The sequence below is a fragment of the Morchella importuna genome, assembly GCF_003444635.1.
Source record: "Morchella importuna strain M04M26 chromosome Unknown Morimp01GS020, whole genome shotgun sequence".
Lineage (NCBI taxonomy): Eukaryota > Fungi > Ascomycota > Pezizomycetes > Pezizales > Morchellaceae > Morchella > Morchella importuna.
This window is the reverse complement of record NW_025763417.1, coordinates 371,565-398,849: the sequence shown is the minus strand read 5'-3', so window position 1 is coordinate 398,849 and position 27,285 is coordinate 371,565. Positions and strand designations below refer to the sequence as shown.

Sequence of the window (27,285 nt, the reverse complement as noted above, 5' to 3'; positions counted from 1 at the left end):
TGTTATGATCATGTAGGGATTTGTTAGAGGGGGAATGAGGCCTATAATATCGCCGTGGGCCGAGTCTGAGGCGACTACATAGCGTTGACCTTTGTAACCACTCACATCGTGCGTGCAACATACATATTTGAATTAATCTTTGTTGTCTGACTGGTGAGTGATCCTGATCATCTAATTTATCTTGATAATTACAAGCCGGCCCACAAAGGTTTGCACTTAAGAATATTGTTTCTGAATAAATATGTTCACAATACTGTGAGTTGTAGGGTTTCCAACTGACCTTTTCCTTTTCCTTCTTTCTTAAACGTGTGTGTGTGGATTTCCCACTTTTCGAGTTCTAACCGGTATGTATGTAGATTTCAGCATGAATTCTTTTTTCTTGCAGGAAAGACCTTCAAAAGGCCACACGGCCTTTCATGCACGTGGCTCTACTTAATGCCCCCTTTTTGGCGGTTCGATTTAGCATACATAGGCGAGATCCTGCTTGAACGAAGAGGAATCAATGAGCTCGTCTTGCAGACATTGCATCGACTTTTCAGAGTAGGTGATTCGACTTTTCCTGAGAGCCAGTACAGTTTCTTCTTTGGTTAATCAACTACTTGCCGACTCAATCGATAGCCAAACCATGAAGGAACTCACCAAATTACCCACATACATAGTAGACTCAAACACGCCTCGCTTCTTATCTTTATCCTCCATTTCCCAGTGTTTATTCCCCGGAAGTCTCAAATGTTTCAAATGCTTGACCAATGTCCTTGTAATAGGGGACTGGTTAAAAGGATTTGGTGAATATATTATTTGGCCCAAACACTTCTTCTGGCTATGCAGGAGAATTATTCCACATGTGAAACTATGGACGTAAATAGATATTACTCAGTCAACCATACGCCTGTGACCTGCATATGTATGCATATAACAAATATTGCAGTCCATAACATATTAGTCACAGGCTAGGAGACTTTATTCATGGTGGCTTGAGGTAGATTTGGCGACAATGAAATCTTATTCCCAGTTCTGGTTCTAGGAGGCTTAAACAATTCTCTCGATACTAAGGGAAGGAGGTGGCGTTTGATCGTGCTGGTATAACTCGCGAAAATCTGTCAGAAAATCCGTGAAGTCGAGATATTTGAAAGAACAAACAGAAGGGTCGACAAAAATTCCAAAGGCTTATCTCGACAAAGCCACGGTCGTGATGGCGGTGTCGATAGTTTTCAATGTTGTCTGATTTGTTGGCGAATAATTCCAGGGAACGTTGGATCCTGTATTAAACCCTCGCGAGAGGAATTCTCTGGATTTAGCAGTCAATCCACAATCGCAAGAAGGGTTGCCACTCCCTCAAAGAAATCATCTGAAAAACTATCGAATGAGAAGGACCATGTTTCATTGATGCGTGTTTTGTTGGCTGGGCGTATGTGGCCTGATATGTGCGCTTAAAGAAACAGGGGACATCTTACCGGGACCACGGAGACGGTACCAGAGGATCTGCGGCTTAACAAAGCTTATTGTCGGCAAAGCTAGGCATAATGTTACCCGGCTCCAGGCCCTCCGATTGACTAATCGACTATGGTTCAGTGGTCGGTTATGAATCCACACTAGCCGCTGCGAAAGATAATTCTTTGCCACACATCACGACTTTAAGCTTGGATTTATCCCCACCTCATAACTTCTTCAATTTTATATGATATGGCTTCATTAAAGTACTCTATAGTCCTGAGGGCTGCCTCTCGTTTTCGTTGCGTTGAAACCCCTCTATTCCTTGCTCCAGCATTATCTCGGTCCCTTGCCACAGCGACTGGCCCAGAGGGTGTTACCAGGCGGAAGCCCACAGCTTTCACCGACAAGCTTAATACCGGACCTTCATTTGCAGATTTTGTTGTTGGAAAGGAGGAAACTTTGTCTGTCGAGGAAGCTTTAGCATTAGATTCTAAAGCTGAATCACCCAAGGGAGTCCGAACTGCACTCGATAAAAATGGCAAAGAAATTGTCAGGCTACCTGATTGGCTCAAGACCTCTGTGCCAATGGGATCGAACTATAACAAAATTAAAGAGGATCTTCGAGGGTTGAACCTACATACTGGTATTGCATAATTCATCGTCTAATATCATAATCTGGTCTTCGAGCGCTAACAATTGTTCCCCCCAAAAAACAGTATGCGAAGAAGCAAGATGTCCTAACATCTCCGACTGCTGGGGAGGTTCCGATAAATCAGCTGCTACAGCTACCATAATGTTGATGGGTGATACATGTACCCGTGGCTGTCGCTTCTGCTCAGTTAAAACATCCCGCCGTCCCCCTCCACTTGATCCACACGAGCCTGAACATACAGCAGAAGCACTCTCGCGCTGGGGCCTCGGATACGTAGTTTTGACCTCTGTTGATCGTGATGATCTTGCCGATGGTGGAAGTCGCCATTTTGCAGAAACAATCTCAAAGATCAAGAGCAAGGCACCGCATATACTTGTTGAGGCATTGACTGGTGATTTTATGGGTGATCTAGAGGCTGTGGCGCATGTTGCCAGGTCTGGGCTTGACGTTTATGCGCACAATATCGAGACGACGGAGGAGCTTACACCCTTTGTAAGAGATCGAAGAGCAAAGTTCAGGCAGAGTTTGAAGGTACTCGAGACAGCAAAGGCCAGCAAGGAGGGATTAATCACAAAGACAAGCATCATGCTCGGGTTGGGCGAAACTGAGGAGCAACTTATGGACGCTCTTAAAGGTTTGCTTCGCTACACATATTCTTTGGGATGTATACTAATACCACAATTAGAGCTCCGAAAGGTTGACGTCGACGTTGTTACATTCGGTCAATACATGCGTCCTACAAAGCGTCACATGAAAGTGACCGAATACATCACCCCCGAAGCATTTGAGAAGTGGCGAGTTAAGGCCTTAGATATGGGCTTCCTTTATGTCGCTAGTGGGCCGTTGGTTAGAAGCAGCTATAAGGCGGGAGAAGCCTTCATCGAAAACGTTCTCAAGAAGAGGGCTAGAAAGAACGCAACTGCTCTAGAGTCCTCTAGGGGTGGGGAGCTCGGGAGCGTCGATGTGTAGTTGCCTAGACTTGGGTATTGATTCATATTATATTAATTGGCAGGGTTTTCTCGCCTCTCTTCCTTTTGTACACATCTTTTCTCTTTCTTCTTTTCTTCTTCTTTTTTGTTTGGGGGTTAGATATCATGATTGTTTAACACATTTTGCCTGAGTTTTCGTCATTTTGTAGAGGTTTTCAGCAATCCTGGTGGATTGCAATTAGAATTGGTGGACTTAAATTGGGGGTAGCTATTCTGTCGACTTTGTTCAACACTTGATTTACAGATGTGTACTTTAGTCTTTTTCGGGATCTATGGTTATTGTTTCGAATTAGAACAGGATGGGGACTGCTGTGCTCCTGATATTTAGAGCAATATGAAAGGTTACTCTAGGTTCGGAGAAGTATCTGCAATCTAGAATGTCTGGTTTTATTTATCTATTGAGTATAATCTATTATTACGCACCTTAGCGAGTTTACAGCGCTACTGGTACATGCAGTGAGCGAATTTTTGGGCCAATAAGAAGGCCAGTGCTGTTCCGAGTGATCTTACATGATGCAACACTCATCAAGGTACCGGCCGGTTGCTCGTTGGGCTTGTATCGGGCTTCGTATTTGTTTTCCCTTTTTATTTTTATTTTTATTTTGTATATCTGTGATATAAACACCGTTTCTCAGATAAGGTGGTACAAAATGCCACCGGAGAAAAGGATATCAATCTAGATCCGTGTAGTGAGAATTAAGTTCAAGTCGAAGCCACCTTAGCCCAGAACTAGTCATGACGTACGTAGGCATACATATACTAAAGCCATCAATCTTCAATCCTCAGTATCTTTTCGCTGATGCCCAAGCTCTGATCAACTTGGGCCACAGCTGAGCAGTACAGTCCTAAGCTATTATATACCTCCACGGTTTTTTTTTTTTCATCGTGCAGGCAAAACGCAAGCTTTAGTCCCGGGGAAAATCTTCTTTTAATATCTCCAAAGGTCGAGATATCGAATATCCTAATAGCGGCCGTCCATGAGCTCCTCCAGCTCGCTGTCTCGATGTAACTCATGCCCGAGCCGGAATATTCTCATGGGATGCAATTTGATGGAATTGAGGGTGTTTATCTAACGGAACGGCGTTTTGGATATACGTAGCGGCTTCGGAAACCAGTTCCCTCTCCTGGTTTACAATAGAGCTATCTAGTCCGTAAGATCTCGGGCTCGTCCTGCTCGGGCCAAAGATGGGTTAATTGAGCTAACTATTTACATGTATGTCCGCAGCTGACATTAGATAGGCCTTTGCTTACAGCGCTGCCAATAACACCGCTGGGAATACTGCCAGAATTTCAAATCCACATAGCATACTGTACAATGTCTATAAATTGCGTGTGGCGGTGTTTAATTCTGGGCCTTTAAAAAAGGGGGGGGTTCTTGGTGAGTAACTGAAATTGCGTTCTCAATTTTTTTTAGTAACTAATGGATTGGTTTATAGATCGTATGTAAAATAGTTATAAGAAAGAAAAGATAGAAAGGGGAAAAACGTAAATACAGCAACGCAAGAACGTTCACCTATCGGGCCAAGCCCCCTTGAGGGTCGGATATATATAAACTCTCCTCTTGCCCCACTAATGACCGATGAATCCCAATCCATCAAATCATGATCAATAGGGAATCCGTCTATTAGCAACAGCGATACCTTCTAACTATACTGGGGTCGTTCCATTTCCAGAGCTCCGGCTATCTAAGGCCTACTCACGCCCACTCATACGAATCCCGTCAATCCGATCATTTCCCTCCCCACCCCCCAGCAGCCTACATATCCGCACCCACCACCCCCCCCCCCCCCGCACACCACCAGCCAGCCCCCACAGCACAGCACACAAGAGCCCCCACACCTCCACAGCCATGCCACCTCCCCCGCGCTCGACACCCCAAATGTGGCCCTCAGGAGACATAATGGCCAGTACACCAACTGCGGCGACATCTTTGGTCTGCGCGCCCTCGTCGCCGGGCCGCGCAGCTACGTAGAGCCCTACAAGCCCTTCTCCGGCATGAGCACCAGCCGCCTCGTGCGGAAACTGGTCGACGGCGGCGCCTGGGAGGTTGCCAAAGAAGTGCTGGTCTACCGGCGGTACCACGATGCAGGTGGCGCCATCACCGACATCGCAGGGCTTCAGAAGGACCTAGACGCGCCGTTCAAGATGGAGTGGGAGGACGCTAGGAAGCTCTGTGACTATGAGGAGCTGTTCAACGACTGTATGCGGATCGCTGTAAGTAGCCAGCCACTCACCGGCCCGTCATACATCTGCCCCAAATCTCAAGCTGCCACTAACAGCTACCTCCAATCACAGAAACTTGGAAACCCTCAACCGCTCCTCCAGCGCTCCAGGCCGTGCTCCCCCCGCCCACCGCCGCCCTCCCGACCCTGTCGCTATTTTTCGCCTCGTGGCTGCTAGCCTACCGCTTTGGATACGACAGCGTCCGCGCCTTCTCGCGGCGCAACCCGCTCACCCTGCAACAGCTGGCCGACTTCCACCTGCACGCACGGCTCATGACCGCCAGCCGTCACTTCAAGCGCCACGTGTGCTGGCCGCAGTGGTCGAGAGCGTTCGACACGCTGTATCCGGACCTACTACTGCTATGGGGCCACGACCTGCAGAACTGCGACTGGCTGATGACGAAAAAGGTCATGGCGGGCGGGAACGCGCTGCTGCGGCATAAGGTGTTCTTCCACCTTGCGGCCGTGGGCGTGGAGGGGGAGGGCTGGGAGAGTGGGCAGGTGCGTGGGTGGATGGGGTTGAGGAGGGGCTGGGAGAGGGATAGGGCTGATACTGGCGTAGGCACGCTATTGGGCAAGTACGAGAAGTATTGTGATTTGGGGAGGAAGAAGTTTGAGTATTTTGTGGTGTTGACTCCGAGGGATAGAGCGGTTTAGGCGCTGTGTCTCTGCCTGTGTTTTGGCCCGTATTTCTGCGTGCGACACACCGTTTTACGTGCAAGAATAGGGCCGAATAATGGATTTGAGAGACTCACTAAAGTACTCTAATGAGAATTAAGATTCAACTGGATTTGTATAAACCATTTTTAGCAAGTGAAGGACCGGAATATGTACTATCAATGACAATCCATAACCTGATTAGTAGGCACCATCAACACTATCTATTAAAGATTACCCACCCACCCACCCAGCCATAACTATAGCCATAGAACCAAACCCACGAAACAAGAAAGAAAGAGAAAAAAAAAGGAAGCCAAAAAAAAAAGCATCCGTGAAACCCATCCCGCATCACCACAACTCACTCGACCCCCACCCTACATCCCCCCTTCTCCACCAACACCCTCCTCAGCCCCACCAACGCCGCAAACAGCGCCTCCTCAACCCTCACCCCCCCATTCTCACCCTCACAGCCACACCCGGCAGCGGGTCCACCCACAGATCAAACAGCTCCCTCGCCCCCCCGAACCCCATCCCCACCAACCCTCATCCCCCCTCGCCGCACCCTCCAAGTCCCCCACCGCAACAAGCAAATGCCGAAACCCCGGCACCCCCGCCCCCGCATCCCCACTCACAGCCTCATCCAGCGGCACCCCACCACCATCACCACAGCATACCCCAACGGTAAGATCATACCCGCCCTCCCACACACACTCCGTAAACACCGCCGCCAGCCCCTCCGCGCCGCGCACCGCGTACCCGCTGTACACGCCGCACTCGCGCCGCGGCACTATCGCTGCCTTACCGTCGGCGCCCATGCGCAGGAGCACCGTCGTGCCCACCCCGCCCCCACGGCGCTCTTCACAACGACCTGCTGCTCGAGGCCGGCATCGAGCGCCAGTTTACCCCCGGGGAGAGACTCAACGACGAGTGCGCTGCGGACAGAGCCGGGTGCTGGTGGTCCGGGGCGCGGGTGTGTGGGGAGGGAGAGGTGCGGGAGGTGGCCGACGTGGCGGAGGTGTGGGTGTTTTGGGAAGAGGTGTTTTCGCAGGTAGGGGGCGGTGGTGAGGTAGGTTAGGATGTGGGGGAGTTGGTCTTGTTCTTCGGTGGTGGGGGGGGTGCTGGGGTGGGGGTGGGGTGGGGTTGTAGAGGACTATTTCGTCGACGTTGTGGAGGGCACTGATGCGCGCGAGGTGGCCGGCGAGGTGGGCTTTGAGGAGGGGGTTGGGGGCGGTGGTGAGGAGGGTGCTGGGGAGGGCGATGGTGAGGGTGTAGGGTCGTATATTGGTGTTGCTGCTGTTGGTGGTGCTGGTGGAGGAGGAGGTTTTGCGTTTCTGGGGAGGGGGGTGGAATGAGTAGAGGTAGACTTTTTTTTTATATATAAAAATTGTAATTGGGGGGTTGTGGGTACCTACCTTTGAGACAGGATCAGCCATTGGGAATTGTAATTGTGGCTATTCCAGAGTGTGTGTTTTGTGTATTCTTATACTGGCGGTGTGTGTGGTGGTGTATGGTGTCTCCTTGTGTCGCAGCAAGTCGAGAAACCAAAACCCAAATTGTAGTCGCAACAAGAAGAGAAATGATCGGCAAGCGAGGTTTCCACGCAGGGATCCATCTTCAACCCCTAACCCTGTTCTCCTGACAAATGGCCTTATGTAGTGCTAGTCTGCATGCTAAGACGACGACGAGTAAGAGGAGAAGAGCTTTCTTTCAACCCTCAACCTTCAACCTTTCTTCCCCCCTTCCCCCAACTCTCTGCAGCAATGGCGAAAATCGAAACACTCAGCTCTCTCTCGCAGCTCTCGACGACGCTCTCAAAGAATGTGATTGTTATTATTGACTGTAGGCTGCTCTCCCAATACTACCTACCTACCTGTCTACTCTACCTACCTCCTTGCCATCCTCCCTCCCCTCCCCTCCCCTCCCCTCCCTCCATCACCCACCCACCTGCCAGAGCTAACCAGCATGCACCAAAAACAGTCCACGCAACCTGGTGCGGCCCCTGCAAAGCCATCGCACCCACCTTCGAGTCCCTCGCCACAAAGCACGCCGCGCCCTCAAAGGTCGCGTTCACAAAGTGCGACGTCGACGCCGCCCAGGAGATTGCCGCCCAATACGGCGTCCGAGCGTCCGCCCCCCTCCCCACCTCCCACCCCCACTTACTGACCAGCAATCCTTTTTTTACAGAATGCCCACCTTCCTAATCTTCAAGAACCGGCAAGAAGTCGCGCGCATCCAAGGCGCCGACGTCCGCGGCCTCACCACCGCCGTCGAGAAGTACGCCGCCGAGGCAAAGTCCGCCGCCACCACCTTCGCAACCTCCGGCAAGGGCTACACCTCGGCTCCAGCTCCTCCAGCTCCAGCTCGTCGGCGTCGGCGTCGTCGTCTGCCACCGCCGCCGCCGGTGGTGTTGGTGGTGTTGGTGGTGGTGGTGCAAAGCCGGCACGGTATGTGCGCGACGGCCAGGTTGTCGCTGGCGCGCCCGTGGGCGCACAGATGCGCGGGTGGGTGAATGCCGCCGTGGTGTTTTTTGGGCTGTACTTTATGAGCCTGTTTAGTGTAAGTTACCTCTTCCGGTGGTGGCGTGGGCAGTGAAGAAATGAAAATGAAATGGGTGTGGATGGGCGCTGATGAGGGTGCGGGTGGCGCGGTTGGTTGTAGTTGGATCCCGTGAGCGCGGCTGAGGAGTCGCCGTTTAATGTCAATAGGAAGGACAAGGGCCCCGTTGCGCGGGGGGTCGCGGGGATGGGCGGGCCTGGGAGAATGGCGCCGGGTGCGACGGGGAGGAGATTGGGGACTTTGGATAGCATCCGTGGGAGTGGTGGCTAAGGACGCTGGCTTGCTTGCTTGGGGGTTGGAAGAAAGGGGGGGGGGCGCCGGAATGGTGTTGTTACTGTAGTGGTCTTATTTCTTCTCTTCTGTTTCGTTCTTCTGCTTCTTCGTCGTGCTGTTCGATCTGCTTTCAAATTGGTGGTGCTTGCGAGAGTAGAAAAAAGAAAAATTAAGTAGGGTACGTGGCTGCAATCAGACAGACATAACCGTAACAATGCTTGAATTAAGCTATCTATCGTTGGTATATATACCTAGCTAGCTGGCTATATAACTCCGTAAAATAAACCATAGTACAGTGCCATTTCTTCCAAAATGCCGATAATTAATTCTCGTGAATAGAGTAAACAACCTAGTTATCCGAGCTTAAAAAAAAAACCCCCAAGAGAAGTTCTCCGCGTTTGATCGATCCAAGGAAAATTAAAACCAACCACTCCACTCCACTAGCTCATGGGTCAATGATAATCTGCACATGATCTTGGCACTCGACCACAACCAACCCACAACCAACCCACGAACACTGCGTGCAGTCTGGCAGGCAGCCTTCGACTTCTCGTCTCTTATATTGCAAACTGTAATAGTGTAGTGTCTGTCTGTTCGGGGGGGGGGGGGGGGGGCGTATCATGGACTGTGGTGGTTTAGCTTTTTGAGTTGTTATGGGTTGTGGCCCGTCGAGGCTGTAAGATGGCTTCGCTCGTGGTTAACTCTAGTTTGTAGAAATAAACCAAGGAGTCTGCACGGTCGGTTTATGGATGGTGAGTGTTGTGGTTTTGTTTTTCCGGGGGTAATGGGTGGGTGGGTGGGCTGTTTATTAGCATTTACAGGGAGCAGAGTTGTAGGATTCTGGAAAGAACTATGGGGTGGACCGATGATCAGAGTAGAAAACAAACGAGAGAGAGAGAGAGAGAGAGAGAGAGAGCTCTTATAGCTATAGGCACAGTTTAGATGCCAAACTATAGCTACCTGTGATACAAAATGAAATTAATGAATTAAACAAAAAAAAAAAAAAAAACCCCTCTGATACAAATGCACAGCACAGATACATGTATGTAGCCCGGAACAACGTCCGTCCAGACTCCATCAATCCATCCATCCATCCATACATACATACATACATCCATGGTACAATTAACGCCCAGAGCAAAAATATAGCGATTGGTATTTAGCAAGTTAACATCCATAACCACCACCGCCACAATGACCACAACCAACCGCTGTACCTGTTGGTCCCGGGATCGGGATGGGAATAACGGTGCCGGTGGTGACGTGAGGGTTATAAAGACATGCATATATATATATATATGGCAGCAGGGTGAAGAAAGTGGACTGTCATCATGAGCCTGGCTATGGGTGACTACAGGACTACATGTACTTACAAGTATTCTACATCACCATATTTTTCAACGGCTGGCTGGCTAGCTAGCTAGTTAGTATGCGTCCTCACGTACACGGGATGTGGTTTAACTACACAGTATCCTCTGGCGGGTGTTGCGGCCTATATGGTATGTATACGTATGTAGGCACTAGTGATGATCTTCTTAATTCTCACAGGTAATCGATATATCGATATATCGATACACAGATTAAGACACTTGAAAAAGAACACTGGCAGTTCTGTTGGGGCTTTCTCCATGTGTTCTTACCCGGGACCTGAATACCTAGATTAATCTAGATAACTAGAAGATAAAAATAAGGTATATGTAAAGCATACAAGTAAGCAGTTTATCATTCACCATTCACCAGACACTTCAGCTTCCGTGACGCATTACGTAGCACAACAAAGTATACCGATTAAATTGACAGACGTAGAGGATCGAGATTTAAAGGGATAAAAGTACATGTAACCGGGAAACCAAATTCCTCTTTTCTTTCTATCAAAGTACTCACTCATCTCCTTCTTTTCACTATTGCAGATGGGCTAGCTACATGTAGTTATTCCCGTGGAGTTATAGAATACTCATCTCTACCCACAAAACCACCGAGGGTCAATGATATTTCCCCAAGCAGCGCCTGCCAAGGCCCCAGCCAAGTTTTCGCCGAACACTTGTACATAGCTTGCCTCCACAACCTCTAACGGCAAGACAAAAACCAACTGCACGTAAGATTTTTCTAAGCTACCAGTTTATAATCTCCACAACCACCCAACCACCCAACCAGCATAGCCAGCCAGCCCCAAATACAAAGAAACGACTCAGAAAAATACAAGGGGGGAGAAAGAAAAGGGGGGCATATATCGCTATTGTAAGAGTTCCATAACTACTTATTAGACTCTAAAAGAAGAAGAAGTAGAAGTAAAGAAAAAGAAAGAAAAAAAAGAAAAAAAAGGTCCACAAACAGTCTCTCAGAGACCCAAAGTCTACTTCGCCCCCAAATCCGCCGCCCCCACCGGCTTCGGCGGCAGTCCCGCCGGCCTGGGAGGCAACGGATGCTCCTTCCTACCCGCCTCCTCCTCCTTCTTCTCCTCCCCCGCCTCCGCCTCCGCCTCCCCCTTCACCTCCTCCACCACCACAGGCGCCGCATCCACCATCACCGTATCCGGCGGATTCGGCCCCCCGGGCGCCCTCGGATCCGAATTATGCGGCACCATAATCGGAAAAGTCCTCAAGCGCTCCTCAGCAAAGCTCACCGTCTTTTTCGGCCCCGGCTTCCTCCCTCTCGGCTTCGCCTTCCTCTTCGGCGGCGGCACGCGCCGCCTCGTCGCCGTTGTCGGCTGTTGTTGCTGCTGCAGTTGCTGCTGCACAACCTCGACCACCTCCTCCCCGCGGCGGCGCGGGCGGTCGGGCACCTTCGCGAGGTACACGGGTTCAGGTCCCTCCATGTTTCTCGCGATGCGCACCCAGCGCTTCGTCATGAACCTGCGTCCGCCGGGGGGGCTGGGCGCGGCAGGTACGGGCTTGGGTGTGGTTGAGGAGGAGGAGCGCGCAGCCTGTAGGAGCGCCTGCGACATGGGTTGGAGGAGATGGGTTTCTTTGGGGAGCGGGAGCTCTGGCTGTGGAGGCGGCGGGGGTTGCGACTTGCCGACGGAGACCCAGTCGCGGGACCAGCGGCGGACAGGGAGGCCCTCGAAGACGTCGTGGTCGTGAGCGGAACGGGCTTGGCGGCGGGACTGGCCGGTGGGGCGGTACTGTGGCTAGATTAGTTTTGTTGTGGGGGTCGAGGGAGAGCTATGAAGGGGGGGGGGGGGGGGGAAGCGTACAAAAGAGATACGGGCAGGCATAATTGGGAGTTAAATTTTTGTTATTACGCGTGTACTGGAGAGGGGGGCTTTGCTGTTAATATAATATGGCGAGAAGTATTATGGTTGTTAGTTTTATCCAAAGGGGCTGTCGTGACCGAATGGCTCGCTGTGTCTAAGCTGTCTGTAGCTCTTCTCCCAAGTGTTTCGTGGGCAAACGCGCGATGTCCGTTGTTGCCTGCGGGAGACGTCGCGACGGACTGAGAAAGCTGGCTGAGCGCACGTGATGCGGCCTGTATTACCCGGCCTAGTTGGATCCTCACAGGAGGGAAGAGTGCGGTTTTGGGTTCGAGGAGGAGTATGTGCTGGATATAAAGAGGAGTTGCATCTGCGGCTCAATTAACTTAAAGATTTCTAGAGAGAAGTAACATACTTGCATAATACGGTGACTGTTAAAAACTAACTAGTTCCCTGTCAATTGAATAGGTAATATTAGGATGGTAGTAGGAATATCATGGATGGATGATCGATTGTATGGTGGTGCACGAGGATGAAAGCCTGTCTTCTTATGCATAGAAAGGTGACACGTCTAGCTAAGCTACTGAGGCCACCTTACACCAGATTTCTAGTCCTGATGTAATAGCTACATGTACATACATGTAGTTGTATTGTGTGGTTTTCTAAGCTGAAGAATGCGAATGGGAAAGGCATAGAATTTAGCATACATACATGTAGTAGGAGAGAAATGTGGAAATTGAGTATAGAAAGTACGAGGGAAGGCAACCGCAGCTATAGAATTGACCCCATAACTATATGTAGCCATCCTGACATGACTACCCAGAATCCGCCGAGACCACAGCACAAAATCACCTTTAGCGACAACTTTATCCTCGGCCTCGGCCTATATCTATGGAACCACAAGTCCCAAAGAGTCGTTACTAGGCGCTACAAGTACTCAGTAGCGATCACCTCGATCACCACAAACCGAGAAAGAACCCATTGGAGCAGCAACAACATAACATTTTATATTTTACAGCCAAGTTCATATCATACAGTGCCTGTATCCTGTTGTAGGCCCTGGCTACCTACATTCGTAGAGATGGGGTTGTTTTGGGTGGGTTGGAGTAGAGGGGAATAAGATAGAATAGAAAATCCCACCTTCAAACCGAAAGGGGGGGGGGGGGGGTTCGAATTGTAGTAGTAGAAAATTGTCTAGTTCCAACTGTAGAAAAATCAGTACCCAGAAACTCAAGACGGGTGAGAGTTGATGTCTCGGAAATAGGGAGACCTACCCAGTATCCTTTTGTCTGACAATGTCGCCTCTTCCACCAGTTTGCCTTCCCTACAGCATACACACTCGTCAGTCAATGCCTCTTTGCCTCCACCACCGCTTCGCACCCACCCACTGCCGGGAAAGGTAACATACCGAAGTCTGTCCTTCCACGACCAGTCTATCCATCTGAAAGAACTGACTAACAACCGTCTGTCTCTATTCGCGCCGCTCAATTAGCCACCCTGTATCCTTCCCAACACTCAAACACCACCATACAGATAGCTTCCGTACCTTGACAACCTGCAGCTCCTTCAATCCTTTCTGCAGCATCTCATTTATCCTGCCCGGATCTGTCTCTCCGCGGTTCGCCAGGAATGCATCTCTCGTACGGCGCTTGGCATATTCGCGAAAGTTGTATGCCGCGAAACGGTTACTGAATCGCAGGAGGTTGCGGTACTGCGGATTGGTTGGTGCCTGAATGTTAGCGGACTGATGACAATTGGCAGGTGCGGGGTGCGGGGTGCGGGGGGAGTTACCAAAGACCGGGCACGGAATGCGGTATCAGCCATGGTTTTACAGGGCTTGATGGGGTATTCTGGGGTGTTTCTGTGAAAGAGGCCTGGTGGAATGACGTCCGCAGGCGGCGAGTGACAGTAGGTTGGATTGATAGTTTCACGGGCCAACGGTTTCTTATCAAGCAATCAGATTGATCAGATTAGTGATATTAATTTTTCTTGGCGCACCTGCCTGCTTATCAATAGCGCAATTGGCTTTGGCTACATCTTGTAAGGGTCCTCTCCGCGGAAAATGGTAGAGGCCCCTTCAAATGTGGAACCCAGGGACTATTCTAGATCAGGATCTATCTACTCGTAGCTTCATAGCGTTTCCGAACACGACCAATATTGCATGACATACAAAAAGGTGGATTTAGCGCTTTTTTGCATGGTATGCAATAGCAGTCGTGTTCGGAAACGTCATGAAGCTACGAGTAGGGCTTGATTGATTGCGCTTCCTCTTCCGATAGAGCAGATAACGGCCTGTTGTAGCATCTTGTGAAATCAATTTCTTCAAATCAACGTCCTCCAATCCCGATGATGCCATCGCATCTATTTCTACAGGTTACAACCACCCCGCCATCTCTTCCCCACTAGAAAATTTTCCTACTCAATATGGCTTTGTGTACTCGTCGCCTAGGCGCAACAAAATGAAATTCTGTAACCCAGACAAAGATCCGAAAATAGCGATAGAAAGTAAAGGAAGCTAAGGCCAAGAGACTTGGATAAAAAACTAATCAGCCTCAAAAAGCACGTCATTTAGACTACCGTAGTTTGAGGGGGGTTTTGATGGCCTAAAATGTCATTCCCGCGTATAGGGCCCGCCGGAACTAATCGGTAGTTCATGCAATTATTACTATCCTGGATCTCTTTTTATTCCCCCTCTTTTTTTCTCTGTCTCTTTTCTTTCTTCCTTTCCTTTCATTCTCCGCACTCGTCGATCTACCTCTCAAACTTTTTCCCAATAAAACACATATTTTAGAACAAAAATGGCTGGACTTCCTGAACCTCATGGTGGTGTATTGAAGGACCTGATCGCTAGGGATCTTCCCAAGTACCAGGAGCTTCTCACCGAGAGTGAGACTCTGCCGTCAATTGTCTTGACCGAGAGACAGCTATGTGATTTGGAGCTGATCATGAGCGGAGGATTTTCTCCTTTGGAGGGTATACAACCGCCTGTGTCAATGATCGTTTTTTCTTTTGTAGATTTGGGGCTCATTGGTTAGGTTTCATGAACGAGGCGGACTACAACGGTGTAGTTGAGAATGAGCGTATCGCAGACGGTACCTTGTTCTCCATGCCGATCACCCTTGACGTCTCTAAGGAACAGATCGACGAGGCTGCGATCAAGCCAGGTTCTCGTGTTACACTTAGAGATTTCCGTGATGACCGCCATTTAGCTATCATTACCGTTGATGATGTTTACAGGCCTGACAAGTAAGCTTCCATTTTTTCCCCCTCTAGATTGTAAAGTAGCGCTAATAATGTGTGTAGAGCTAAGGAGGCCAAGATGGTATTTGGTGGTGACGATGAGCACCCCGCAATTGTCTACCTGTACAAGACCGCAAAGGAGTTTTACATTGGCGGTAAAATCCAAGCTATCCAGAGGCTTAGCCACTACGACTATGTCGGTTTGAGATGTAAGTCTATAAGCATACCCATCCATCATTTAAGATCCGGAAGCTTATATCGCAAACCACAGACACTCCCGCCGAGCTCCGTCTCCACTTTGAGAAGCTCGGATGGTCCAAGATTGTCGCTTTCCAGACCAGAAACCCTATGCACCGCGCTCACCGTGAATTGACTGTCCGCGCAGCCCGCACCCGCCAGGCTAACGTCCTCATCCACCCTGTCGTTGGTCTTACCAAGCCCGGTGACATCGACCACTTTACCCGTGTCCGTGTCTACCAGGCCCTCCTTCCTAGATACCCCAACGGTATGGCCGTTCTTGGTCTTCTCCCACTCGCTATGCGTATGGGTGGTCCCCGTGAAGCCATCTGGCACGCCATCATCCGTAAGAACCACGGAGCAACCCACTTCATTGTCGGTCGTGACCACGCTGGACCTGGGTCAAACAGCAAGGGCGTTGAGTTCTACGGACCTTATGACGCTCAGCACGCCGTGGAGAAGTACAAGGAGGAAATTGGGATCGAGGTTGTTCCCTTCCAGATGATGACCTACCTCCCCGACACCGATGAGTACGCCCCTGTCGACGAGATCAAGCCTGGAACCAAGACTCTCAACATCTCTGGAACCGAGCTCCGCCGCCGTCTCCGTACCGGCACTCAGATTCCTGAGTGGTTCTCGTACCCAGAGGTTGTCAAGGTTCTCCGTGAGAGCCACCCGCCCGCAACAAGCAGGGTTTCACAGTCTTCCTTACCGGTTACACCAACAGCGGCAAGGACGCCATTGGTCGTGCCCTCCAGGTCACTCTCAACCAACAGGGAGGAAGGTCTACCACCCTTCTTCTCGGAGAGACCGTGCGTTCCGAGCTTTCTGCTGAGCTTGGGTTCTCGCGCGAGGATCGCCACACAAACATCCAGCGTATCGCATTCGTTGCCGCTGAGCTCACCCGCTCTGGTGCCGCTGTCATTGCTGCTCCTATTGCGCCATTCGAGGCCTCGAGGGCTCAGGCCAAGGAGACTATCAGCCAGTTCGGATCATTCTACCTCATCCACGTCGCAACCCCGCTTGAGTACTGCGAGAAGACCGACAAGAGGGGCGTGTACAAGCGTGCCCGTGCCGGCGAGATCAAGGGCTTCACTGGTGTCGATGACCCATATGAAAACCCGGTCAAGCCCCACTTGGTTGTTGATGCCAGCAAGCAGACTGTGAGGAATATTGTCCACCAGATTGTGTTGTTGTTGGAGAGCGAGGGATTGTTGGATACTCTATAAATGATGTATTCTTGGCGTTTCGTTTATTGGGACCTTTGGAATGATTAGGGGTGAGCGTTGAAGGCAAGGAAAAAGTATAAGTTTGGGATTTTCTGCTTTGTAATATAGAACTCTAGTTATTTTTGTTAGTATTACTGGTTCACGCATTATCACTCGTGAGGCTAAGGTGCAATTGGTGACAAACGATAGTGTGAGATTCCATCATACGTGACCGTGATAGACATAGAAAGCTGAAGCTGAAGATGATATGAGAGCCAACTTTATGTGTTTGGGAGGGGGTTCAGAAGTAAAATGATGGAAAGAAAGATAAGACCCATGCCCAGCCCTTGTGGCTACGTATTTATGATCGCTGGTCACAACTGGTGATTCTGCCACCTCTCTTTTCTTCCAGCGCCTTAAAGCCACCATATGTATAACTAACCTGATCATCAACAAAGTAATTTCCTCGGCCCAAATCTTGGCTGCGTAACAATCCCGGGCTAGTACACGTATTTGGGTGGAACTACATGTATTAGACCCTGGGAGCTATGTGCAGTTGTGATCTGACTGGGATTGATAGATCACACCACTGATACAAGCATTCTTTGTTTATGCTTACATGTAGCCCCTCCATAATATTTCTCAATCACAGCCTATCACTCGGTCCCAGATTACACCCTTCGGATGTAGCGATATGTATGAGAAGCAGCAATCGGATGCGAGAGAGTTTAGTTGAGATGGTGCTTCACGATTTCTATCGTAACCGCTAATAGAGTATATTCTCGACCGATTGTAGTAAGTAACTCCTGCATGATGATAGTCCGGGCGTTGAGGGGCCTGCACATGGCTTGCACCTTCCCACGATAGGCAACTAACAGGTGCGGTCAAAACCTGATTAGTTCGATGCCGCCCCTCCGACCTAATAGAAGTAAAGTGCCCGCCCCTTTAGTGATAACAGTAATAAATATGTGGTTCCTTCTCCCCATCCAACTCTTATCTTCTAGTTCTACACCTTAGCACTAAATACTTTCCACCGACAACTGAACGAAAACTTTGATATAGGAATTGAGTCGCAAACCAGACAATTTGCGATAATGGCCGCAAGCGCAAACATAGTCGTCTTAGGGTATATTAAATTCACCTGCTCTTTGAGATGTATAGATAAACTAAAATCGTTTTTCTAGAGCTGGCGTTGCTGGATTAACAACCGCTCTCCTCCTTAGTCGCCGCGGGAATCATAATATCACAATTATAGCGAAGCATATGCCTGGCGACTACGATATCGAATACACTTCTCCATGGGCAGGTGCCAATTTTATGCCGTAAGCGACTTTTGCCGAAGTCTCGGAATTTTACAGCTAATCTTCAAATCCCCAGGTTTTCTGCCGGGGGCTCGCGCGCGGCGAGCTGGGATGCGGTAACATTCAAAGAGCTCTGGAGGCTGGCCGAACGCGTGCCTGAAGCTGGGATTCATGTCCAAGGTAAATATCCACACATCCTTGAACCATACACCATATCACTGGCTTATATATATAATAGATGCGGTTATCTATACCCGGGAGAAAGACAGCACTTCAAGCGAGTTTTTCAATGACCTTCTCCTGCGATCACCATGGTTCAAAGACTTGGTTCCCGATGTATATACTGAAGACCCTTTTCCTAGTGAGTTCAATGTTGATACCAGCGTGTGATTTAGTTCCAAGTGATTCCTCAAACTGAGCTTCCCCCTGGTGTCGCTCACGGAACGAGGTGGAAATCCGTCTGCATCAATGCCCCTGTATACCTTTCTTACCTCGCATCACAATGCCTTAAGGCTGGGATCACCATCAGGCGTGGAAACGTGAAACATATTTCAGAAGCGGCATCACTGCATTCCTCTGGTCAGCCCGCGGACATCGTCGTAAACTGTACAGGACTTGGTGCCCATAAGCTCGGCGGTGTGTCTGACAAGGCCGTCTACCCCGCGCGCGGGCAGATCGTACTAGTCCGTAACACCGCCCCGGCGATGTATACAACGTCGGGGACGGACGATGGTGACGAGGACGTGATGTACATCATGATGCGGGCCGCAGGCGGCGGGACAGTTCTCGGAGGGAGCTACCAGAAGGGGAACTGGGAATCGCAGCCTGACATGAATCTGGCGCAGCGGATTATGAGGAGAGCAATAGAGTGGTGCCCAGAATTAGTCAAAGCGGGACAAGGCGTCGAAGGGTTGGATGTAGTGAGGCATGGGGTGGGGTTGAGGCCGGTTAGGACAGGTGGGCCAAGGGTAGAGAGGGAAGTTATTGGAGGACTGAAAGTAGTGCATAACTACGGTGCGGGGGGTTTTGGCTGTAGGTTTCCTTTTCTTTTGTTCTTTGTTCACTGATTATGTTACTTGGGGTACGTGTGCTAATGTGATGTGCTTTTAAGATCAGGCAAGCTATGGCATGTCGGAGGAGACGGTGAAGCTTGTGGAGGATTCTTTGGGAATTCAGGCAAGGCTTTGATTAGTGTAAATGTAAATATTTATTTTGCGAATCACAGAGAAATTGAAGAGCTTCTAAATGCTGCGACAAGTATGTAGAATAAGAAGTGCTTCATAGATGCATGCAGTGCTAGTAGGGACATTCCCCACACGGCCATTGAACACTCTTTCCCGCCGCCTTGATGTTGCCTCTGTCTGGGAGCCTAACTCTGTGCGACTTAAAACACCGATAAACGGTTGCCAAGCGCGCTCACATCTCGTGAGTCACCTGCACGTTACCATTTTCGGCCTATCAGAGCTCCTTAGGGGTGAGGTCAGTATTATCCTTGGCGTTTGGGCCACCTCACCCCGAGCCTACATTTAACACGACTCTCCCCTCTTTATTCCCCCTCTTCCTTCTCTTCTTCTCACCATCGTTGCCACCGACACAAACCTACACCAAATTCACATATCCTCCCACTTCATTCTTAAACTCAATACCCACCATCATGCAGATCTTTGTTAAGACTCGTAAGCTCCCCTTGCACCCTACGTTAGCCACGGACGCTCGCTTCCGTTCGGCAAAATCTTCATGGTGATAGATGCTAACGTCCGTCACAGTTACTGGGAAGACCATCACCCTTGAGGTACTTAAATTCTCTTCGTCTCGTTGCCTATTTTCTCTATCTAGTCTTCGTTGTTGCGAGGGCTATCGGTGGCGAGATAAGGCCACCACTGCTCTTATCGGCACGCCAACTCTTGATTGAAACTAAGCTAACGTGTCATGTTCTAGGTTGAATCCTCTGACACTATCGATAATGTAAAGTCCAAAATTCAGGACAAAGAGGGAATCCCACCAGACCAACAGCGTTTGATTTTCGCTGGTAAGCAGTTGGAGGATGGACGCACCCTCTCGGATTACAACATCCAGAAGGAGTCCACCCTCCATCTCGTCCTCCGTCTTCGTGGAGGAATGCAGATCTTCGTCAAGACTCGTAAGTACCTACTTTGTTCTCGATTGTGTTTAGCTGTTTGCTTACACCTGTTTTGATAGTTACCGGAAAGACCATCACGTTGGAAGTCGAATCTTCTGACACCATTGACAATGTCAAGTCGAAGATTCAGGACAAGGAGGGCATCCCTCCAGACCAACAGCGTTTGATCTTCGCTGGTAAGCAGCTTGAGGATGGACGCACCCTGTCCGACTACAACATTCAGAAGGAGTCCACCCTTCACTTGGTCCTCCGTCTTCGTGGTGGTATGCAGATCTTTGTAAAGACTTTGACGGGTAAAACCATTACCCTCGAAGTTGAATCCTCAGACACAATCGACAACGTCAAGTCCAAAATTCAGGACAAGGAGGGGATTCCCCCAGACCAGCAGCGTTTGATCTTCGCTGGTAAGCAGCTTGAGGATGGACGCACCCTGTCCGACTACAACATTCAGAAGGAGTCCACCCTTCACTTGGTCCTCCGTCTTCGTGGTGGTATGCAGATCTTTGTAAAGACTTTGACGGGTAAAACCATTACCCTCGAAGTTGAATCCTCAGACACAATCGACAACGTCAAGTCCAAAATTCAGGACAAGGAGGGGATTCCCCCAGACCAGCAGCGTTTGATCTTCGCTGGAAAGCAGCTCGAGGATGGTCGCACCCTTTCTGACTACAACATTCAGAAGGAGTCAACCCTTCACTTGGTTCTCCGTCTTCGTGGTGGTATGCAGATTTTCGTCAAGACCTTGACTGGAAAGACGATCACTTTGGAGGTGGAGAGCTCCGATACCATTGACAACGTCAAGTCAAAGATTCAGGACAAGGAGGGAATCCCACCAGACCAACAGCGTCTCATCTTCGCTGGTAAGCAATTGGAGGACGGCCGTACTCTTTCTGACTACAACATCCAAAAGGAGTCTACTCTCCACTTGGTGCTTCGTCTTCGTGGTGGATCTCAGTAATTGGTAAATTCATGTCGTCATTAGCAGAGTGGGAGCGAATTTTATGAGAAATGTACTTTCAATTGGGGGAATAGGCTTGGGTTTCGGAGTTTTGTAAAGTTTTTAAAGATAGTCAAACAATGAAAAGAATGGCTCAACTTTCTAGTTGGCCTATGCCAGGGTTTAATGTGACGTAAATTCTCCTTCAAATCGCATGATATGTGAATCTAAACCCACAATATTCTCAACCACTCGGCTACAGCCAAGACCGAATACGTGTGGCTTTTGTTGAGTAATTCACACTGGGAAGGTTAATGCTTCCTCATACGAGTGCATAGGGTATTCCCGGTGAGTTTCCCGGTGAGAGCTCGGGAGATAGCCTGCCGACAACCCAATCTTGTGTGCCCGGCACGCGTAGCTTGCTGCGTCACGATGCAGTCCCGAACAACACCAACCGCCACCAGCACGAAGAGAGCGGTGGAATATTGTGGAGACCACCGTGGAAGACACCATGGAAGGACACGTCCCGCCCCGCCCCATGGTCATAAAATACCAGGAAAAGGCCCCCCCTACCCCAGACGACTAGAACTCGTTCGATATTTTACCTCTGGGACCCATTGGCGTCCTGGGGCGACCACACCATTTAGAAGTGGACCTATGTTCGAACCTATCATCCGAAGCAATACAGAATGCTTTCGAAGGCGTCCCACGCCTCAAAAAAGGCGTTCCGATTGCACGTATGTATCCCAAGCTATTACCGATACACCACAGCAGCTGATTGGTGAGGATGGCAGGTACCGAGTGAGACGCCATGATCTAAGCCACACAAACCTCAAGTTGAGTCCTAACACTACCATAATAACACTACACACACTTCTGCCTCCCATAGGGTGGCTGTATAATGATGCGTAAGAGCATGACCCGTAGCTTGAGTTGGCTTGAATAGTGGGTGTAAAGGCTTGAAGTCCTTTGAGTTCTATGAGATAATTGGGCTTGAGCCTGCATTATTCTATTTAGGAATAGACCTGCTAGGATAAGATTCCGATTGTGGATAGACCTCGATTGTTATTTTACTTGAAGCATACATTTTACTATTTTACTCACATTACTAATGTTTCATAAGGCCGAGTTGACGTGGGCTTTTGGAGCTGGCCTGGCTCGTGCATAAGAAAGTTCGCGCCTAGAATCTTGAGCCAGCTCGGCGCTCTTGCCCAACATTACCTGAGTCTGAGGCCTTGAAGTTATACATCCTTTATAATATCCTCATCATCTTCTGTATCCTCTCTCACCAGCAACGCAACTACAACCCCCACCCCCGCTGCTCCCGCCACCACCCACCACGCCACCCCCACCACGCCCGCCTTCATCCCAACAGCAAATAACGACCCCGCTACTGCCGGTCCCGCCGCCTTTGACAGACTTGCCAAGCTCGCAGCAACACCATGCACCCTCCCCAGCACCACTGATGAGGGTGCCGCTCGTGTTATAAGAATCACCGACGACGGCAGCGAGAACGTCCTCGCCGGGACCATGAGAACCATCACCGCTGCCACCCCAGTCCACATCAGTGCCCCAGGGGGAAGCAGCGTCAGGTACGGTATGAGCAGGTATGCCAGTGGGAATATGGCCAGGGACCAGCGGTAGACGGTGAGAATACCGAGGTGCTGCGCAATGGGCGGATATGCTATGACCTGCACGGCGATACCAAACATGCCAAAGAGGGATAACACCAACCCAATAGTGGCGGGCGAGAGGCCAAGGCCGCCGGTGAACTTGATGGGGAGGTGTGGGGCGGTGGTAGAGCGTGGGGCGGAGAGGAAGACGGCCCAGAGGTGTAGGAAGGTGGCCATGTGGAGGGGAAGGAGGGCACTGGAGAGGACGGTGAGTTTCACGTTGCGGGTCCAGATCTTATGGAGAGTAGGGGCCTTAGGCGGTGGGCTTGGGGAAGGGGAATGGGAGTGTAATAGGCTTGTTGTTTCTAGCCCAGTATCGCTAGAAGGGACCGCTTGGTATTTCGATGGGAAGAAACTCTTCAACCACTTTCTGATAGAGGGCCCAGCGTCTGTTTCTCGTTTTTGGGTCTCCAGTGTCTACGATACGCTAACAGTGAGTAAAAATCCCCATGTAATAATAAAGGTAGCCTTACTTCCTCCAAGAAGAAAAAGCACATAGCCACCACTATAGCAATTAGTACAGCAGACACAACATTCGGCAGCGCATATTTCCACCTCAACATCCAGGCTACGCCATCCTTGCCGCCCCAAAATGTTCCTGGTCCAAACAGTTTTGAAGCTGGGGAGGTTTCTGATGTTGGATTTGCAAGCATTCCCCCTAACAAAGGCCCAATAACAGCGCCCAAATTGAAGCCCAATGGTGGTATAATAAAAGCCCTTGAATGATACCTAGCACAACATTCAGTAAATTTACACTATCAAAATATATGATTATATGGTAGTAATAGAAAAGCCTTAAAAACACACTTCTTATCGGCTACTGTCTCAGTAATCATAGTTCTCAAAACCGCAATATTCCCATCCATCAACCCCGCCAAGCACCTGGCTACAATTAGCCCACTGTAGCTCTCACTGAACCCAAACACAAGACAGGCCACAGCTGTTGCTGTCAGCCCTGTCAGAACAACCTTTTTCCTGCCAATACTGTCTGCCATGCGGCCCCAGAACCAGCCTGTGAGGAACATACAGCTCGCGAACGCCGACGCTAGGTATCCAGCGCGGCGCGCTAGATCGCCCGGGGACTGCGAGGTATCAAGCGAGCCCAGAAAGTAGTACAGATAAGAGAGGACCGATGTTTGGCTCATAGCTGTCACGAAGCGGCATAGTGCCAGGAGGGTTAACTGCACTTTGTTTGGGAGTGTGAGCCATGATGCCGGGATGTTATTATTGTCATGGACTCCTGTATCATTGTTATCGTGGGCGATTTCATCGTCTTCATTAGCTTCGACGGCAAGAAGTGGTACTGTATGTTGGTAGGACATTTTTCAATAGTTTCACATCTATTTACGAGAAACAAGCCGAGAGCCTTGTTTTTAAATCTTTCGTCTTTTATAGGATTGTCACATGTGATGCAACTGGGGACTGGCCAGTGTAAGTGTAATAATGATCATGTAGTGTAACAATTTCAAGCTCGACTGGTAGTTCCAGTGGGTGTGCTCAACGCAAAATTCAATGTGGTACATACTAAACATGTTGCCTACTCTTATCGTGTCATGATGCTCGCATTGATATGCAGAATCAATCTGATAAAAAGAAAATAAATGCCGACTCCCGTACGGAAGCAGGAATTAGTTACCCCCGCATCGATCGGCCTGGGCTCTGTCCACACATGTGTAGCTGTTAGATTCTGCCTACCTACCTACTCATTGAACTCAAAGGCTCTGTAGAAACTGAAACCAGTCGTAAAATCACGAAAAATACTCACAATGCGTAGTTTAAACCCACTACAGCTCCTCCCCCTCCCGCTCCTCCAAAATCATAATATCCGCCTCCTCTTCCTCCAGCGATTCATCCGTCTTGCTGCCTATGGCTCCAGTACCCTAATCCTCGCGCAATTTTTCAGCGCCTTACACCACCCCACAGCGCTCACTGGTCTGTTCATGACGCTGACGCTCTACGGCGATGTCCTCATCTCTCTTCTCCTAACGCTCTTTGCAGACCGCCTCGGGCGGCGCAAGATACTACTCCTCGGTGCGGCCCTCATGGCGATGTCAGGGGTTACCTTTGCAACAGCTTCTAACTACTGGATCCTTCTCCTTGCGGCCATCGTCGGCGTTGTGTCGCCTGCTGGGAATGAGATCGGACCATTCAAGGCCATTGAGGAGTCTGTGACTGCGCAGATTGTTGATCCGGCAGGGCACACAGAGGTTTTTGCGTGGTATACGCTCGTGGGTGCTTTGGGAAGCGCGCTGGGAAGTGTGGTGTGTGGGTGGGTGGTGTGGTGGATTATGGATGGGGGAGTAGAGGCTGAGAGAGCGTATCGGGTTATATTTTGGGCGTATGCAGTTATGGGTGTGGTGAAGATGGGATTGGCGTGGGGATTGACCGAGGAGTGTGAAGTTAGCGGTGGGGATAGTTCACAGAGGGCGGTGGAGAGGGAGCGGCTTTTAGAAGAGGATGGGAAGGAGAAGAGGTGGAGGGTGTTGGAGCTTCTGCTCCCAAAGATGTCGAAAGAGTCACTATCAATCCTCTGGAAGCTCTGCCTCCTTTTTTCCATCGACAGCCTAGCCTCTGGTCTCGCAGCTCCGTAAGGTCCCGTGTCTCTTTGAATGATCAATACATACGCAGTTAGCCTATGAACCATTCTAACCACACAGGTAAAAAAATCACAGCTCATGGATGACTTACTACTTCACCACTAAGCACTCGCTTCCCCCTTCGACTCTCGGAACCCTCTTCCTCTTCACTTCCCTTGCCTCCGCCTCTTCCTCGCTCCTCGCCATCCCCATTGCCGCCCGTCTAGGCCTAATCCGCACCATGGTGTACACGCACCTTCCCGCCGCTGTTATGTTAATGCTTATCCCGCTGCCCCCGGGCACAGACGCAGGTACCGCAGTCGCAATGAGCCTTCTCGTGGTCCGCTCGCTCGTGGCAAGCATGGATCAAGCACCACGGACAGCATTCCTAGCAGCCGTCATGTTGCCGCAGGAGAGGACTGCTGTAATGGGTGTGGTGAATACGGTAAAGACGTTTTCGCAGGCAGCGGGACCAGTTGTGACGGGGTGGGCGGGAGGACATGGGGCTATGGGTGCGGCGTTCTCCGTAGCGGGATTCTTGAAGGTGACGTATGATCTAGGGCTGTTGACATGGTTTTTGAGGGGTGGCTCGGCAGCGAGGGGAGGCGAGGGGTATAGTGTTATTAGTGGCGAGGAGCAGGATGGTGCGGAGATGGTGGATGTAGAGACGAGTGAGAGCGAGGAAGGCGAGGCTGGACGCAGATAGTGGTGAGGTTCGAAATATTTATATAGCTACATGTAGTTATTTGACTTATGCAGTGGGCTGAGTTGAGTAGCTGTCCAAGTACATTCGGAGTTGGGAGTTATCCCTATGGATTGATCAATCTGGATATATCTTATACTCAAGCATCGTAAAGCTATGTATCCGTTCCCTGGTGACAAGGAGAAACCCGATCAGATGAGACTGATGGAATCAGGTAGGAGGTAAATGGAGAGGAAGAGGAAGAGGAAGGGCGGCTTCTTGACACATCTTATAATTGGTTAGGACAGATCGCTCCGCCATGTGCCACAAAGGTCTGGCCACAGCTGAGAGATATCATATACATACATCGTATTGTAGAAAATTATCTGGACGTTCGCGTCGCAACCATGTAAATTGGCTATAATAACCAAATATTGAAACTACTTCACTAGCAGTTGCGACCATGCTCGTAAATTATAGATGCTTTCTAAACCGAATCATCTATATACCGAACCCCCCTAGGCTTCTAAAAAGTTAAGGAGCTAAAGGATCAACAAACCTTTGGATCACCCAATATCACTCGGTGAATATGCAACCCCGCCAGATGACTTGTCTCACTGGATCAAGAACCCGGGGCCAATATTAGTAATTGCATAGGCCTTGGATTTTCTCGGCGTCACGCGCCCGGTACCCCTGCTTTCAACATCCACATGGGACACCAGTCAACTCTCTTACTATCATACACGTAGATACAGAATTAGAATCAAACACAAGGGGTGAGGGAAAAAATGTTACCGAAGAACCAAAACCCGAAACACATAAAAATAAATTGAGAAAAAATAGGAAGGAAAAAAAGGGGGGGAGGAGGGGGGGGGGGGAATGAAAAAGATCCTGAGATATGATTTCTCAGGAAACAAGTTGTTTTTTTATTGCTTCCTACTCTTGCAGTCCATCTCATCTCGGGCCCATCAATTCGTAGCATCTTCGAGGTCGACCTGATTCCCCAGGAAATCAAGACACCCTGATAAATCAATGAAAAAAGAAAAGGAAAGGAAAAAGACAAAGGAAAAAAATCTCACGCATTATCGCCTCCTCCGGAAATAACCCCCGAAAAAAAAAAATGCACACTAGATGAAAACTAAAGAACAGAAATTGCAAAAATGAAAATAAAATAGGAATGGGGTAATAAGAGTCCTCGAATAAATAATAGAGTTAATCGAGAAGCTGTATCTCATCTCTACAGCGCGCACTGACCGACAATTCTCAACACCCTACGCAGACATGAATGACCAGACACCAACCGTACTGATAAGCG

The 27,285-nt window shown here is 49.7% G+C and overlaps 12 protein-coding genes across 12 annotated transcripts; 7 read left to right on the top strand and 5 right to left on the bottom strand.

The window, feature by feature from the left end:
* Nucleotides 1-188: 188 nt before the first annotated feature.
* LAJ45_06715 (uncharacterized protein) lies at nucleotides 189-699 on the bottom strand (the record flags this gene model as incomplete). Its single annotated transcript, XM_046116277.1, has 4 exons — nucleotides 189-215; nucleotides 281-299; nucleotides 469-578; nucleotides 640-699. The coding sequence occupies 4 exons, from the start codon at nucleotides 697-699 to the stop codon at nucleotides 189-191; spliced, it is 216 nt and encodes a 71-aa protein (XP_045970480.1).
* Nucleotides 700-1,683: 984 nt separating this feature from the next.
* Nucleotides 1,684-3,055, top strand: LAJ45_06714 (uncharacterized protein; the record flags this gene model as incomplete). Its single annotated transcript, XM_046116276.1, has 3 exons — nucleotides 1,684-2,077; nucleotides 2,151-2,720; nucleotides 2,772-3,055. 3 exons carry the CDS (start codon nucleotides 1,684-1,686, stop codon nucleotides 3,053-3,055), a joined length of 1,248 nt encoding a protein of 415 aa, XP_045970479.1.
* Nucleotides 3,056-4,676: 1,621 nt separating this feature from the next.
* On the top strand, nucleotides 4,677-5,954 carry LAJ45_06713 (uncharacterized protein; the record flags this gene model as incomplete). Its single annotated transcript, XM_046116275.1, has 3 exons — nucleotides 4,677-4,694; nucleotides 4,882-5,289; nucleotides 5,355-5,954. The coding sequence occupies 3 exons, from the start codon at nucleotides 4,677-4,679 to the stop codon at nucleotides 5,952-5,954; spliced, it is 1,026 nt and encodes a 341-aa protein (XP_045970478.1).
* Nucleotides 5,955-6,744: 790 nt separating this feature from the next.
* LAJ45_06712 (uncharacterized protein) lies at nucleotides 6,745-7,390 on the bottom strand (the record flags this gene model as incomplete). The annotated part of the gene is made up of 3 exons (XM_046116274.1): nucleotides 6,745-7,055; nucleotides 7,135-7,288; nucleotides 7,370-7,390. 3 exons carry the CDS (start codon nucleotides 7,388-7,390, stop codon nucleotides 6,745-6,747), a joined length of 486 nt encoding a protein of 161 aa, XP_045970477.1.
* A 327-nt stretch (nucleotides 7,391-7,717) lies between these two features.
* Nucleotides 7,718-8,783, top strand: LAJ45_06711 (uncharacterized protein; the record flags this gene model as incomplete). Its single annotated transcript, XM_046116273.1, has 5 exons — nucleotides 7,718-7,796; nucleotides 7,935-8,082; nucleotides 8,142-8,249; nucleotides 8,303-8,513; nucleotides 8,616-8,783. The coding sequence occupies 5 exons, from the start codon at nucleotides 7,718-7,720 to the stop codon at nucleotides 8,781-8,783; spliced, it is 714 nt and encodes a 237-aa protein (XP_045970476.1).
* Nucleotides 8,784-11,139: 2,356 nt separating this feature from the next.
* Nucleotides 11,140-12,000, bottom strand: LAJ45_06710 (uncharacterized protein; the record flags this gene model as incomplete). The annotated part of the gene is made up of 2 exons (XM_046116272.1): nucleotides 11,140-11,907; nucleotides 11,980-12,000. The coding sequence occupies 2 exons, from the start codon at nucleotides 11,998-12,000 to the stop codon at nucleotides 11,140-11,142; spliced, it is 789 nt and encodes a 262-aa protein (XP_045970475.1).
* A 1,170-nt stretch (nucleotides 12,001-13,170) lies between these two features.
* LAJ45_06709 (uncharacterized protein) lies at nucleotides 13,171-13,800 on the bottom strand (the record flags this gene model as incomplete). The annotated part of the gene is made up of 5 exons (XM_046116271.1): nucleotides 13,171-13,180; nucleotides 13,251-13,300; nucleotides 13,385-13,447; nucleotides 13,523-13,687; nucleotides 13,768-13,800. 5 exons carry the CDS (start codon nucleotides 13,798-13,800, stop codon nucleotides 13,171-13,173), a joined length of 321 nt encoding a protein of 106 aa, XP_045970474.1.
* A 974-nt stretch (nucleotides 13,801-14,774) lies between these two features.
* Nucleotides 14,775-16,682, top strand: LAJ45_06708 (uncharacterized protein; the record flags this gene model as incomplete). The annotated part of the gene is made up of 5 exons (XM_046116270.1): nucleotides 14,775-14,949; nucleotides 15,012-15,222; nucleotides 15,280-15,425; nucleotides 15,488-16,091; nucleotides 16,181-16,682. The coding sequence occupies 5 exons, from the start codon at nucleotides 14,775-14,777 to the stop codon at nucleotides 16,680-16,682; spliced, it is 1,638 nt and encodes a 545-aa protein (XP_045970473.1).
* A 1,073-nt stretch (nucleotides 16,683-17,755) lies between these two features.
* Nucleotides 17,756-19,150, top strand: LAJ45_06707 (uncharacterized protein; the record flags this gene model as incomplete). Its single annotated transcript, XM_046116269.1, has 6 exons — nucleotides 17,756-17,787; nucleotides 17,846-17,983; nucleotides 18,039-18,142; nucleotides 18,201-18,298; nucleotides 18,358-18,994; nucleotides 19,074-19,150. The coding sequence occupies 6 exons, from the start codon at nucleotides 17,756-17,758 to the stop codon at nucleotides 19,148-19,150; spliced, it is 1,086 nt and encodes a 361-aa protein (XP_045970472.1).
* Nucleotides 19,151-19,616: 466 nt separating this feature from the next.
* On the top strand, nucleotides 19,617-21,060 carry LAJ45_06706 (uncharacterized protein; the record flags this gene model as incomplete). The annotated part of the gene is made up of 4 exons (XM_046116268.1): nucleotides 19,617-19,638; nucleotides 19,729-19,754; nucleotides 19,901-20,102; nucleotides 20,162-21,060. The coding sequence occupies 4 exons, from the start codon at nucleotides 19,617-19,619 to the stop codon at nucleotides 21,058-21,060; spliced, it is 1,149 nt and encodes a 382-aa protein (XP_045970471.1).
* Nucleotides 21,061-22,280: 1,220 nt separating this feature from the next.
* On the bottom strand, nucleotides 22,281-24,034 carry LAJ45_06705 (uncharacterized protein; the record flags this gene model as incomplete). The annotated part of the gene is made up of 4 exons (XM_046116267.1): nucleotides 22,281-23,129; nucleotides 23,186-23,441; nucleotides 23,520-23,658; nucleotides 23,740-24,034. The coding sequence occupies 4 exons, from the start codon at nucleotides 24,032-24,034 to the stop codon at nucleotides 22,281-22,283; spliced, it is 1,539 nt and encodes a 512-aa protein (XP_045970470.1).
* Nucleotides 24,035-24,478: 444 nt separating this feature from the next.
* On the top strand, nucleotides 24,479-25,994 carry LAJ45_06704 (uncharacterized protein; the record flags this gene model as incomplete). Its single annotated transcript, XM_046116266.1, has 2 exons — nucleotides 24,479-25,299; nucleotides 25,385-25,994. The coding sequence occupies 2 exons, from the start codon at nucleotides 24,479-24,481 to the stop codon at nucleotides 25,992-25,994; spliced, it is 1,431 nt and encodes a 476-aa protein (XP_045970469.1).
* Between the last annotated feature and the right edge of the window lie 1,291 nt (nucleotides 25,995-27,285).